Raw genomic sequence first — 14891 nt, 5'->3', positions numbered from 1 at the left:
CCCCGAAGAAGAAGAAGTAATATCCTCTAAACGACCTCGGTGGTGGAAAAAAATCCTCTTTTAGAGTGAGGTGCAATCCGCATGTTGGTGACCGCTTTCAATAATGACTGAATATCGTTGATACTCTCGGTATATGGTCCTTATGATCCCATGACTAGGGACTAATGGGAACCATTGTTCACGCACTGATCCCGATGATCCTGCTGGCCCATTGATAGCCAAGTCTTAAGTGCCGTTGTTTAATTTCGTTAAAACGAAATTAGGTATTGAATTGCTGCTAACGTTCGATCGAGTCGATACGCTAAAAAGAAATTTTTTTTAAAATGTACATCGAAGAAATTGTAAAGCACGAAACTCCAAGAGTGGAGTTATTTAGCCACGTGAAAGCTGTTTATTAGAAAATCGCGACGGTATTTTTTAGTTTTTTGATCAACGACAGAACGATATTTAATTTCCAGCTTATCGTACGGATAACTATGATTAGACAAAAGCTAATTAATTTGCATCGCTTTGCCATTCCTATAAATACGAAATAACTTTTACTTCGTGAATATTAATTTTTAACGAAGATATTAAAAGTATCCATCGTTTGCAATATAAATATAGTCGAGTAACAGAAGGACAATGGCAGTAATTCTTCGATGATTTTATAACTTTCTACAGAATGAAATGGCACTATTAACAGCACGTTAAATTTGTATTAACACTAGGTTTACTGACGCTATCTGTATACCTATTTCTACGGACACCTGTCAAATTGACAGGTAAAGGAAACCACGTGTCTTTTCTTTTCTTAACGATTAGTTTAATTTAAGAGCAATTGCAATATTAACAGTCTTAATATAAGTTAACTAAATCTGTTACCATCGCATAATTGGAGCAACCCATCCGTCAAATTGACGGGTTTCGTAAATCTAGTGTTAATATACGCTTTCTTGCTATCTATAAAAAAATATAACGTTCCATTTAAAAAATAACTGGACCTTGGTATCTCATCCATCACTTTCCACAAAAAGAAGATACTTAAACAACATTATGTATCCCTTTGTACCAAACAATTAATGTAAGAACATTTTTTTCTCACTATCACTTTCTTTCAAGATATTCCAGAAAATTCAGATAAAACACTCGTTCTGTACGTGATGAATATAAATGGAATATTCGATAGATTTTTGCATATGTATATAAAAAAGTATATTTTATATAAAATATATAAAATGAGCTAAATGTTATGCAAATTCAATACCTTGTATTTGAAACCCTCTAAAAAAAATTAATCTTCATTTAGTTCCGTTTTGTTATCACAGAGGTTTCAATGACCTTGAAATATATTACCAACAGTAACATTCTGAGTAATTTTTCTCTAAATACATATGTAATTGATGTTCAACTTTAATTCCAAAGGTATATAAGAATGCGTTAAAGAAGTAATTTACAATTTGGCATTTTGCAACATCTTTTGCAACATTTAACTGGATTTTTGATGACTAGTACTTTGTAATAAAGATATTTTTCACAACAACGTCGAACTCTTTATCACCTGTTATTACTGTATGTCCCTGACACTTCCCAACAAATACAAACTTTTGTCTACATTGAAACAACGTAATCAAAGGAACATTTAGGTTCTTCTTTAGTCCCAAAGCGACATTCATACCTAGAAACAAATTATCCACTGGTATATGTAACAATTTACTTATTCCAAATTACTAGTGTATAATAACTAAAGAAAAGTTGCTTCTTACATCTACAGCATTCATCGTTTAATAATCAGTATCTCAGTTATTAAAAACAAAAAGGAATGCAAAACGTAGAGTCAACCAAATCTTAAAAGACGTCAGAAATTCATGGACGTGTAACTTATAAATGTAAAAATAACAAATACAGAAAATCTTCGAAAGTCAAAATTATTTACTATTTCGCATATTAACAGTTTTTCGTGATTAATATATCGTATGCGATGGTGGTGACTTATGGTAACCGACCATGTACAAAAGATTACGTTAAACACAAAATTCTTAATGTTAAATGATAACAAAGAACATTTTGTTATTAGTCCATATATCTTGAAAAAATCTTCACATATTACTGAAAATGCTTTTCTAGATTCCTTTGTGTTTCCGGTATGAACAACAAATGTCGCCGCCAATTTCTATTCAAAGTGATAAAAATCAATGAAAAATATCAATAAGAACAAACGCATTTCTAGCTTAAACACTTAGTCACTTGATTTACGGTGCATTATCGCCAAGAAATTGAAATAAAAACTAAAGGGTTCTCAGATTATATTATTTCAGTGTGGACATTGTTTCTATATAAATGTATTTATATTTATTGGACACTGTGTGAAACATACAGCAACATCAAATAGAAATTTCCACGTTATTATCTTAATGAATCTTAATAATGTTACATCTTTTGATTTCGTTTGTACGTCTACACATATTTTATACCATATTTCTTTTCTAAGTAGATTCTACGAAATACCATTTTGATAATTCGACAACATTGATCAATTTTTCGGTTATAAAGTTACGTCAGGATACCGGAGCTAAGATACTTGACAATTACATCTTTTATGATTGGCTAAAAACGTTTCTAATGAAAATCTTCGAAATGCTATTGATACCACTGTAGTTGATCTTGTTCGTACGAAATTGTTTCTAACATAAAACAAGATATGATGCTATTTTGAGATATAATAGCATACATATATTGTTTTAAACCATATTTGTTGTAGTTATTTCGAAAACTGAATTTTTTAATTCGTGATTAGTTTCAATTTTTCAATTTAGGTACCTATATATGTAATATAAATGTAATTGCTTTTCAGAATTTCAGATTACTTAAATAAACCTTGAAAGATTCTAAATTATTTTTCTGAGATAATTTAATTCTTTCTTGAATTAATTTTCACGTTACAAAATAATTATCTGTGTTCGCAATTAATTCACTTAAAACCGCATGGGCCATTAGATATAATTTTTATAAATAAAATTGACAGATTAGTGGATATGAATAATTTTGTTTTTATTGTCCGATTTTTTAATACTTTTTTTGTAACTGTTATTTGTAATGTTGCATTTGACGAAAATGAGCTCTGTGCAATTGTAATAAAAAGTTTTGATTTATCACCTCTTTCTTTAATATGGAATTGTGTAGTTGAAAATTTCAAAAAATATTCTTTAAACCTAATCTTACCTATGTCTAACATAAATGACTTTAGATAAGTTATCGATTTTATATATCAAATTTAGCAAATGCGTCATTTGCACATTATTTATGGTATATTATTTATACAAAAGTTTCTAATTTAACAGTCATTGTACAATTGGAATTAAAACAACAACAGAGCCTAATTAATATATACGAATTTCTCTTACAATCTGATAAGTTATCCAAATGGTAAATAGTTACTAGTTTAGGACAGTAAAAAGATATAGTACTTTAATTAACTTGTTCTAAACCAGAATTCTAAATTCTTTTGTAGTAAAGCCAACCTTTGTGTTATATCGATTAATAGTAACTATTCTTTAGGATATCTTCTATTGTCATACATGGCAACAATAGTAAGTACCCAGCATGAAAGCCAATATTCCAAAGAAATAATGTTGATTATAATTATTTTGGTTGTTGTTTAGAACAAGATTTGTTCATTTAGCATTTAAGGTAAAATTCATTTATTTAAAATAATGCTTATTCCATTGACAGTCAAAGTTATACTAGTTCTGACAAATTAGACCAGTTATCCTTAGAAATGAAATTTAACAAAGTTAGAATAGATATTGACAATTGATTAGATGGTTAGATCTTTTATTAATCATATCATGTATTTAGCTACAATAAGAAAATGAAAAATGAGATGTTGAGAAATTCTATACAAGTGGGAATATCTGACTAGACAATAAATTGATAAATATGAAGATTAGAAATTTTAAAGGGATACTAAAAATATCTGGAATATTGTTAATATTCCAATATACAAATGTTTTGAACCCATGATATTATGATCTGAGATTAAACAAACTTATAGAAGTTAATAAATATTCAGAAACTTCTATTTGGATTTCAACTTAAACTTTTTAATCACAAGAAAGTAACTAACAAAAACTAATAAATTAACAATACAATTAGAGTAAACTAAGCCATTCTCTTATATTCTCTTATATATAAATATTTATTTGTTTCGGCTCAAAAATAATCCATATACAGGGTGTCATGTTTAATTAGAAATACTCTAATTGAACATAGAAAGTATTGTAAATATAAATAATATTATTTTAAATATACAGTAGAATATTATTTTGTTTACATAATTTTTTATAAGTAAAATAGTAAAGAAATTTTAAAATGAAATTAATTGGTTTAAGTAGAAATTAATGTTTATCAAGACAAATATAATAGTGAGCTATAAAAAGTCATTTAATGCTATAGAAGACTATAAATTAGCGAGATCTCAAGGAATGTGGTAATCTCAAACAGCTCGTCAATTAGTTAAATGCTACATATTTCAATACTGTCAATTAATGCTGTCACGCAGTGATTCAACAAAATATTGATCTGACACTTCTAGATCCAATTTAAAAAGTCTACTGAATGATATAATATGAAAGTTGTTAAATTCGTTTTAACACATGCTATCGTATTAAGAATAAAGAGACATTGGATACCATTTAAAAAAAAATTAACTTGATTTTGAAATCTTCCTCACTATCCTATTAAAACAATTTTTTCATATTTGCAATGGTTTTTAAGATATTACAGTGTTTTCAATTAAATGTGATACGCTGTAGAATTGACAAACCTCAGTTTATATGACCTTCCAATTATCTATTTTTTATCTGCCAGGAAAGATTAAATTACTAATAATTCAATAAGCTTTACCAGTGTTAAAAATGAACTCAAGCAATTAGAGAAATTATTAAATAGCAAGAAATACAACAATCAAGCTCAAAGAATCTTAAATTGAAAGCAAGTTGAATGGCAACTTATCCCCTCATATTCACTTTTTCACTTTTAAGGATTGTGGAAAACTAAGTCAAAACTAAGTTTCAATAAAGAAATACTCAAAACGATACATAGACAATCTACGTTTAACTTTCAAAGAATTTTACACAGTCCTTAGATAAATTAGTCTGCTTCAACATTTGCTCACTTTACCCTCCATCTGACAATTTTAAAATCTTGATATCATTGATGTCTGGACCATTTCTTCATTCAATAATATCATAACAGCCTTTTCACAATTTATTGTACTTAAAAATTAGTCAGCAAAATAGATATCAATTACACCAATATATGATATAATAATCCTGAAAATTATGACATGGAGAATATCTTAATAAATGAGATCACCAGAACTAACAAAAGAACTCGCTATGCACACATCCAATAATTTTTATAATCTGTGCCAATAACATTTCTTTTCTCAGATGAAAATGAAAACAATGGAAACAATAGAAACAATTGCGAAATTCTGATAAAAACCTAGTGGACTAAGTTATCTTCATTTGTATAGCAAATGAAACCATTAAAAGGCTCATCATCATTTTTCCATCATTACTGATCTTTCAGTAACAATAGAGACACAAAAGTTAATGTATATTATAACATTTATAAATTAAACAACATTATTTCTTTCGAACGAAAGGAAGACTACAAAACAGATAGAATTTTATTTTTTAGTTATTAATTTAAACTTAACTGCTTGGATTTACAATATAAATATCTGGTATTGTCATTTGTAAGGAATTTGCTACTCTTTTACTGATTAATTTTTATCCGACATACCATTAAAGCCAGAATCAAGATTTAAAAATTACTTTATACTCACATAAATTTTACATATTTGAGGACCAAATAAGAAATTACTAAGTAGTAAAACAATAATATAGATATATCGTAAACCTATAATATGGTATGTCGATAATCAATAAACAGGGAACTTGTCCCCCTTGGCTTGACATACATTCCATTGATAAATATCAATGGGACATTTTGATGGGTAAGAGATTAAGGAGTAGATTGACTGACTGAGGAACTAAAATAGGTAATGATTCTGCAATTAACTCAATACACATATATAATAATTATAGATAAAAATCAAAGAACTTCGTAATTAAAAGGAAATTTTGAAAATTAACATTGTTTGTACAAGTGTTACTTTTATCATGGATTATATACCAATTAATTACGTAATTATCTTATATTTAAATACTAAGTTTTAATAATGTTTTAAATATTTTTCTGTTTTTCTCTGTACCAGGTGATCTATCAAGAACTTTAAAACTGGCATATCATGTAATTAGATGATTAACCACGAATATTAACAACTTTATTCTGTAGTAAAATGCTTTATATTTATCAATATACATTATAAACGACTTTTTCAAATTCTTGAAATTAATGAAAATAATAGCTAAAAGAATCAATATACATACCCCTACTTTAGGCAGATTACATAAATTTTTTTCTTTTTCTATCTTATCTACATCTATGGTTTCTTTTTGGGATAGTGTCTCTAATGTCTTAGTTTGCAATAAACTTATTTTTGTAGTAGATTTTTTTATAAAATCCACTGTTTCTTGGAGCTTTTTCCTAAAAATTAAAGACTATTATTTAATTTATAAAAAATGCCAAAAGAACATATATTACAGATTTTTTATTTCTAATTGTAAGCAATATTTCTGTCATGTAGCTATAAACAATTTTGATATTGTAATTAAAATTTAAGACAGATATTAAAATCTAAGATAAAAGAAATAAATTATTTATGTATTTATTTAATAATTAAATTCCATTATCAAGTTCATTACTAATATCAAACTATATATAATTCTTAAAACTTATTTCTAAAATATATTACTATTTATGAAATATTCCTCAATACTTTCTAACTTACTTATCTTTATTTATTGTTATTACAAGAAAATATAATGATTAACTGCAATCAATGTTTTAATTTATATACAATTAACTTCATAGTGTATATTTGTATACAATTAAATTGATAGTGCATATTATATTTGAAATATATTTCAAATATACTACATATGAGTTGCATAAACAATGAAATTCAATATTAATTTTTTAGCTCTTTACTGAACAATCAATTGTATCAAAATGTTATATTATATACTTTCCACTATTCGAATTATTAACACCTATTATTACATAAAAATAGTAAATAGGTATTCTTTATGAAATCATAATAATTATTATAAAAATTAGAAGAGTTACATAACATAAAATGGAATATACGATTAGTTTTTTAAATGCTTTTATTCTATTTATATTATATATTTGTATATAATTGTAAATTTATATTTATACATACCTACATCCAATATTAACCTTCGTTTCACATAGAAAACACCAGACGTTCCAATAAAGACTATCAACTACCATAAAATGGCAGTCACTATGTGGTTTTTTATAATGTTCTAAAGCATGTCCACTTTCTTCCCTTCCACAACCTTGATGTCCACATTGCAAACAAATTAATATTGCTGGATTTGTTTCACATTCCTAAAGATTTAAGTATTTTCATTTTGAAAATATCCTTTATTATTGAATAAAGTTAAAATTAAATGATTGAATTGTTTTAAATCTATACCTCTCCATTAATTTTTGATAAATTATTTTTACACTTTTTACATGTTGAACATTCTGTATTAACTCCCACTTTATTAATACATTTCTTAATTTTATTAAAATTCACTGCTTTTGAAACATGTCGACATTTATCACCTATAAACATTAACGCTGCATTTGTAATTGTTATTTCTTCAGATTTATTAATCAAATATATTATAGAGAACATTCTTTTTTATGAAAATTGGATCATACTATCAATTATTAACATAATTTGTTAAATTTCCTAATAAATGAGTAAAAAGAAGGTAACAAAATTTTAACACATTTACAGACACTAAATTTGCCAATAATATATGTTCATTGATGACCAATGACACCACAATTCATTAAAGTATTGAAATTGAATTAACAAATATATCTGTAATATTTTTGTAACATTTTTTATAGTTTTAATGTTAAAAATGTAAGACATTAAATATACCATAAAATGCTCGAACAAAAGTTTATCTTACATTTTATAATATGCATTTTATTAATATCAATTGTAATATAAATATATTTATATCGTAATGTAATTTGCTAAAATACTGCAATAGATAACGCACACAAAATTCACATGGCAATCGATATGTTAATACTATATTACATATATTAATTAATTTATAATATTATGAATTTTTGCAAACAATTTTAATTTTATAAGACAAATTAAAAAAGTAGGATAAAAATGAATATTAAATTATTACAATATAAAATTTAGTTACTTTAGTTATTAATAAACTGTTTACTGAACAATCATTGTTATAGCATAATTTGTTAATTAGTTCCTTAAGTCATTTCCCAGTTCTGATAATAAAACTAACTATTATAATTTAGCTCTTAGGACATATACTTTTTCTTATGCCAAAACGAATAATATTTTACAACTCAAGTTCCTAAAAAAATTTAATTCTAACCTGCACTATTAGGTTCATTACAAGAATCAGTTGAACCTTCACTTAATTCTCCATTTGCATCTGGTTGTCGATTACGTTTTTTGCTCATTTCGATTTATTTTTAAACTGCATCGAATGTAATTATTAAAATTTTTAATTATTACGACCTAATAATTTAGTAAACAAAAAAACATGTGGAAATTTGGTTATACAAGGTACACTAGGAAACGTTCATGATAGTCCAAACAATTTCTAATATACAAATGTACTACGTTATTATATTTCGTAACGAAAGTTAAATAATTTCTTCTAATTTATTGAATCTTACACTAATTATCCAAAACTAATTACAAGCAAGCAATACACAAAAATATTACTGTCACAATTATCATTGCTTGCACAATTTATATACTGTTGCTTTCAATAACATAGTTACAAACTGTCGAAACTTATTACGAACAGGGTTGACAACCTAAATTTTTTTCTACGAATCAGTTAATTTTATTGGTGTGTGCACAAATTTTCAAAGAAATTGAGCCGAACTGCGTTATAGAACAATTTTAATAAATTAAAGCATTAAATAATAAATCTTCAGATTTATAACTCAATTTAATTATTTTAATTTTTAATTATTTTAAATTTTAATACAAAGTGAATTAAATTTGTATAATATGGTTGCCAAAACAATAAAAGGAGCTAATGTTGATTTTTTATTTAATTGAAAAAGTATTTGATCATTGCATAGTTTACTGATATTGGTACGATATTAATAGAAAAGTAATTTCATATTTCTAAGATAACCAACATAAACAATATTAATTTATTTTAGAAACAAATGGATAATGAATATGTATTTTAAAGAAGTATGGCGATATAACTATGCAAAACATGTAATATATTATGTCGAACAATACAAATTTATTGACTTTTATAAATCATCAGATTAAAATTCATAGAATAATTAAATTCATAGAATACATTCATTGCGTATTAAGGCATATACACAATGTGATTATGCATCAGGCGTGATACATGTAAAGTGAAATTAAAATAATATTTATTATAATAAATAAATTAAGATATCCTTTTCTTTATGGCATATTCTTTGTATATTTATATGTAATTAATTTTGCATATATATGTAAAATATGCATATGATGCAAATTAAAAACTTTTCTCACTTGTATATTCTTCATAAAATACCATTATATTTATTAATTTTATTTCTTTTATATATCACTAACAATGTTTGTTATTTTGTTACCAATAATTTTTACAAATATCTCCAAAACTAAACCTAAGCGTCAATTATTGTCCAAATAAAAGTTATTCAGAATTTCACTGACACTTTCAATGACGCTTCAAAGTCATTGAGATCGGTCCACGCATTTTGCAGTTTTTCAAATTTTGTTTCTTGCAAAGGAATGGCAAAAACACATTACTTTTTCAGGCTTCTTCAGTCCATATATAGGCTATATTTCTATTTTATTGATTACAAAATATAGCATGTATACTTTTTTAAAAAAGAAGAAGTTAATTTGGGGCAAAGTCACTAAAGTGAATTATTACCTTAGAAACTTTGATCTAATTTACTTTTAATTTCTGCATATCTTTATTTTAAATATTTTATGTTATTCAAGTTACAAACCTGTTTGTTTTCTTCTCAAGGATACACAAATTAATACCTCGGAAAATACGGCTACCCAGCAATTCTTTCAAAGGAAAGAAAGTTGTTCAAAATAAATACACTGTATACAGCGTATACCATTGAAAGGTGAGGATGTAATAGTTTGATAATTTCACCAGAAATGATCGTATCATGGAACCTTGATATATCAATATCCGTATTTATACATCATATTTAAATAGTTTAAATAAATAATTTTTAATTATATGGATACAAATTATTTGGTTATATTTCTATATGTTGTGATAAAATAAAATACTACATTTATCATTTTGTTCCTGACACGCAATTGCCTACGTGTAACGTCATATAGGATATTAGAAAAAAGTGTTTCAAGACTTTCAGGACTTTAAGTATAGAGTTATATATAAACTTTAACTCTCTTTTTCTCAAATATGCACAGGTAATAAAGCCGATTTTTCGTCAACAGGAATAATTATTGGGCCTATATTGACTTGACATCTCCTACTCTTCCGAATAAGTATTTAACCATATGTAAATATTTGAAGCAACAAAATGTTCTACATCGAATATTCTTCTTAATATTCTAAGAGACATTAGCTAATTCTAAAATCCTAACCCTTTTTCTTAATTTTGTGAATTTATCGAGGTGTTCAAGAAATATTGTAAACTATCCTTTTTTTCATCCGTTACAATTCGTCTTTATATATGTATCTTTAAAACTACAGAAGACATAAAAATGTTTAGGATAAAAACTGAATAGTTTTTTTTATAGTTTTTAATATCAAAATTGTTGCACGAAGACAGTCGTGGGTTTCTCTTGGTGGTTGCTTTCTCTCAGTATGCCGAACTTATCGAGATATTGAGCACTTGAGTGTATAATAAAGAGTACCTTTGTTTACACACACTTTATTACACCGATGATTACGATTTGGATAATTGGTGTCTTTTGGTGTGTTATCTTCGCCTCCTGTCTTACGTCTTCTAATGTGTACTGATTGAATTCTAGTTTTCATCTGATGTGATATCTTCGAGTTCTAACTAACATCCGTCTTGTCTACTCTGTCATGCAATAATAGTCATGTTTTGTCTGGTGTCTCCTCAAGCTTTGTGTTGATTGGTTTAGAGTGGTGTGGGCGGAGGAAAGATAGAGTTTCTGATCGGACGAGGGTGTTTTGGACCTTTGGCTTAGGAGTGGGAAAATGTCAGGGAAGTTTTCCTTCGGTATTGTTTTGGTCATGCATTTTGGTCTAACTTTTCGGTGGATCAGTCACACATGCGTCTCGTCTGTAGGGTCTGGTCATAGGTAATGGTATTGTCCGTAGTCTGTGTCTTCCTTAAACCCTTCCTTAAATCCTTAATCCGCAAGAAAGACGGTAAGGCAAATCTAACCTCCATTATTGCCGTCGCAACAGAAATAGTAAAACATTGTTTTTTAATTTTAAAAAAAGTACTATATTGATAGCATAATCTTAAAAAACATAAAAAGTTATTTAATACCAACCTAATCAACAACGCTTTATTCTTATCCTCAGTTTACATCCTATTATTAATACATTATTAAGTCATACATCTGTATGCTAATGCTTGATAATTAAATAATTAAATTTTGTAAATTAATTTAAAAGCATTCAAAATAACCAAAAATTGACGACCATTAGTTGATATATTAATTAACGGACGGCTCTTTGAGGAAATTGTGTATAGTTTCGAATAGTAAGTAGACTGTCCGCGTGCTACCAGGTCTAGCATTTATATGGACCCTTGGTAGAAATAATAGAATTTCCGAATTTCAGGTGCAAGGGTAAGGGTTAAAAATGGTTTTTCGGAAAAACGAACTGAAATATTGCCCCATAGTCCAGGTACTTGACCTATATGATGGACAAGCGTCAATGTGCCATCGTATTTTACCTGAGGTACGGGGTCGGCAATATGGTATTTCCTGTTTCAAGGATCAACACGTGTTTTTGGAGTATTTTAGTTTTTCATTATAAAATCATTATAAATAATAATTATAACACAGATGGTTTTAAGTTATTCCGTGCCATGAGAAGCATGCCAGATCGATCCGATCTGCGGCCACAGTAAACTTTTTCAATGTTTTCCAATGTTTTAATAATTGTTACTAGTATAGGATATATTGTTTATTGTTTTTTAATTCGCCATTAGCGACATAGCGCACTATAGCGTGCAGAATTGCGGTGCAGTTCCTATTACAGTTGTAAGGAGCATAGGCTTACGTGTATATAGTCTAAATGATGTATTATACAATTGTACTTTTCTATCAAAATATTTACGACAGTGTCGTTAATAAATACTACCGCGGCACAAAAAGGCACAGAAATGTTCGTTACAATTTTCTAACTGCCCGGTATCAATTGGCAAAATAATTCGACCATTGGAATATCCTATTTTACATTTTCCTTTACCTTTTACCTTAGCTTTTTAGATAATATTCTTTCATTGCATCGAATAACGACCGGACACAAACAGCAATCAATATCTAACAATATGATTCTTTTAACCAAATTCATTTAACCAAGTTAACACAAGACTCGACTAACAATGGGCCTGCACTAGTACATGGATGGTAGTATATAGACTGGACCGTGCCTATGCGCAAGCCTATACTCCTTACAACAGCGATGTTCCGTCCCGGAGAGCGTGTTTATAACATGATTTTTACTCTAAGGCTTACACTTTTAACTGACCTAACGGTTTATTTTATATTTTATACTGCGACTGCAATTCTGGAGGTTAGATGTGCCTCAACGCCGTTCTAGCGGCGTTAGGAATAAGTTTATAAAGGTAAAGCAAAGTTTAGGAATTTTACAAGTACCATACGCGATAAATGGGACCCACGTGTGACAGACCCAACAAGCTACGGACGGACAGCTACTTATAAATCACGTCATTGACCATCAAAAATCGGCTCCTTGACACTTTCCTACTCCTTAGTCAAAGGTCCTTCCGTCACACCCTCTGTCCAATTAAAACTCCTTACTTTTCCACCACCAACATTTATTTTACCCAATCGGAACTAAACTGCAGAAAACACCGGACAGATCACGACGAGACACGACATAGAGCAAAATCGAGAAATCAGTTCGTCTTCGACACCGATCCTTGAAACATCTTACTTACACGTATAAACGCGTGTTCGAAACGGTACTCCGTTCAACGTCTCTATTATAACTATTCTATACTTTTCTATAAATAAGTACTCTTTTTTGACCACACACTCTGGATCCTTATTATTACAACTAGTCACGCAAAATTAATTTAGCGCGTGATAAGCGTTCTAGGACATCGAAGGGATTCGATACGATAGGACGCTACAAGTGATACAACAGGTACCACGTGGCAAGTCAGCACGTTGTATCGCTGATGGCTAATTAAAAAACACTGAGTAACATATCCTACATTAGTAGCAATTAATCAAAACATTGAAAAAGTTTGCTATGCTCGTGTGACCAGAATGCTTCTCTCATCGCACGGAATGTCAGAAAATGACTTATGTTCAAATTATTATTTATTGATATAGAATAAAAAATTCCAAAAGCACGTTTTTAGCTTGCTTTGAGTATTTTAACTTATAGATCACGTGTATTCATTTACGTGAATATGATGTATTTCATAATGTGCGATGAGAAACGATAAAAAAAGTTGAATTTTTAATATATTATTCAAACAAATTAACTTTTCACAATTATTTCTACACAGATACATTGCATATATAAAATACTATATTTTTTCAATAAAATATTTTACTCTGACCCTTATGATTTTCGTGATATTAAAAAAAATATGATTTCGATTCCCGTTTTTGAGGGCTAATTTCACTCCCTCGATATGAACAATGGCCGAGGAAAAAATATGTGTCAAATATTTCTTTGAGAACTATCTCTCACATAAATTTCATCAAAATCGGCAAATTTTGTACTGGTTGAATATCCTTTTCAGCGTGATAGTGAGATGCTTGTATATTCCATGTTATACTTGCATATTGCATATCTGAATAGCGAGCTGTAAAGTGTTTTTATAGTAGATGGATTTTGGATGTCTTTGCAATTTCTAAATTGCAATTTGTTGCGACGGCAATAATAGGTAGAAAACGCGCCTAGCCGTTCCTCTTTAGAATCGACAAATTATAAATCAAGACAAGGACTAGGGACGGTAATACTTGAGACCGGACCCAACAGACGGGTCATACGTGCGACTGACCCACGGAAACGCTAAACAGACGTAACTATAAATCTAAAACGAAACAATACCAAAAAGAGAAACTTCCCTGTCAGCTTCCCTCTCCTAACCCAAGAGCCCGCCAAAACTCCTTGTCCAATGAAAAAACTCTAATTTTCCTCCTCCTACAATCACTTTCCTCCAATCACCGCAAACCAAGACTAGACAAGACGAGACGACAGTCAGTAGCCAAAAATGTTGAATCGGACTGCATCGAAAACTCAGACAGGAAACATCAAGACGGTAGTGAGAAGTAACACAGAACACATAAGACGGTTGGAGAAGACGTAAGACAGCAAAACGGCAGCTGGAAGAAAACGGAAGACGAAACAAGACGTAAAACGGCAAAGGCGGAGAAGATACACTATACACACAAATCATTCATACACTCATCAAAGTGTAATAAATTGTAAATACGAAACGAAACTGCGCTTTATTACACCACCGAAGTGCTCAGTGCCTCGTAAGTG

General features: G+C 28.7%; 1 protein-coding gene across 1 annotated transcript in view; it reads right to left on the bottom strand.

Moving 5' to 3' along the window:
- The window catches only part of Usp16-45 (ubiquitin specific protease 16/45), a 41692-nt gene extending 33041 nt beyond the window's left edge, over positions 1 to 8651 (bottom strand). Inside the window, exons 1-4 of the mRNA XM_017897239.1 lie at positions 8553 to 8651; positions 7616 to 7749; positions 7337 to 7527; positions 6441 to 6597 (exon numbers count right to left, since the gene is read on the bottom strand). Of these exons, the coding sequence (XP_017752728.1) occupies positions 6441 to 6597; positions 7337 to 7527; positions 7616 to 7749; positions 8553 to 8640 (570 nt within the window). The 5' untranslated portion in view covers positions 8641 to 8651. The remainder of the gene's footprint in view (positions 1 to 6440; positions 6598 to 7336; positions 7528 to 7615; positions 7750 to 8552) is intronic.
- Between the last annotated feature and the right edge of the window lie 6240 nt (positions 8652 to 14891).

This window comes from Eufriesea mexicana, unplaced genomic scaffold, assembly GCF_001483705.2.
Source record: "Eufriesea mexicana isolate 0111107269 unplaced genomic scaffold, ASM148370v2 scaffold484, whole genome shotgun sequence".
Lineage (NCBI taxonomy): Eukaryota > Metazoa > Arthropoda > Insecta > Hymenoptera > Apidae > Eufriesea > Eufriesea mexicana.
Note: the sequence above shows the minus strand (reverse complement) of the source record. Positions and strands in the feature narration are given on the sequence as shown.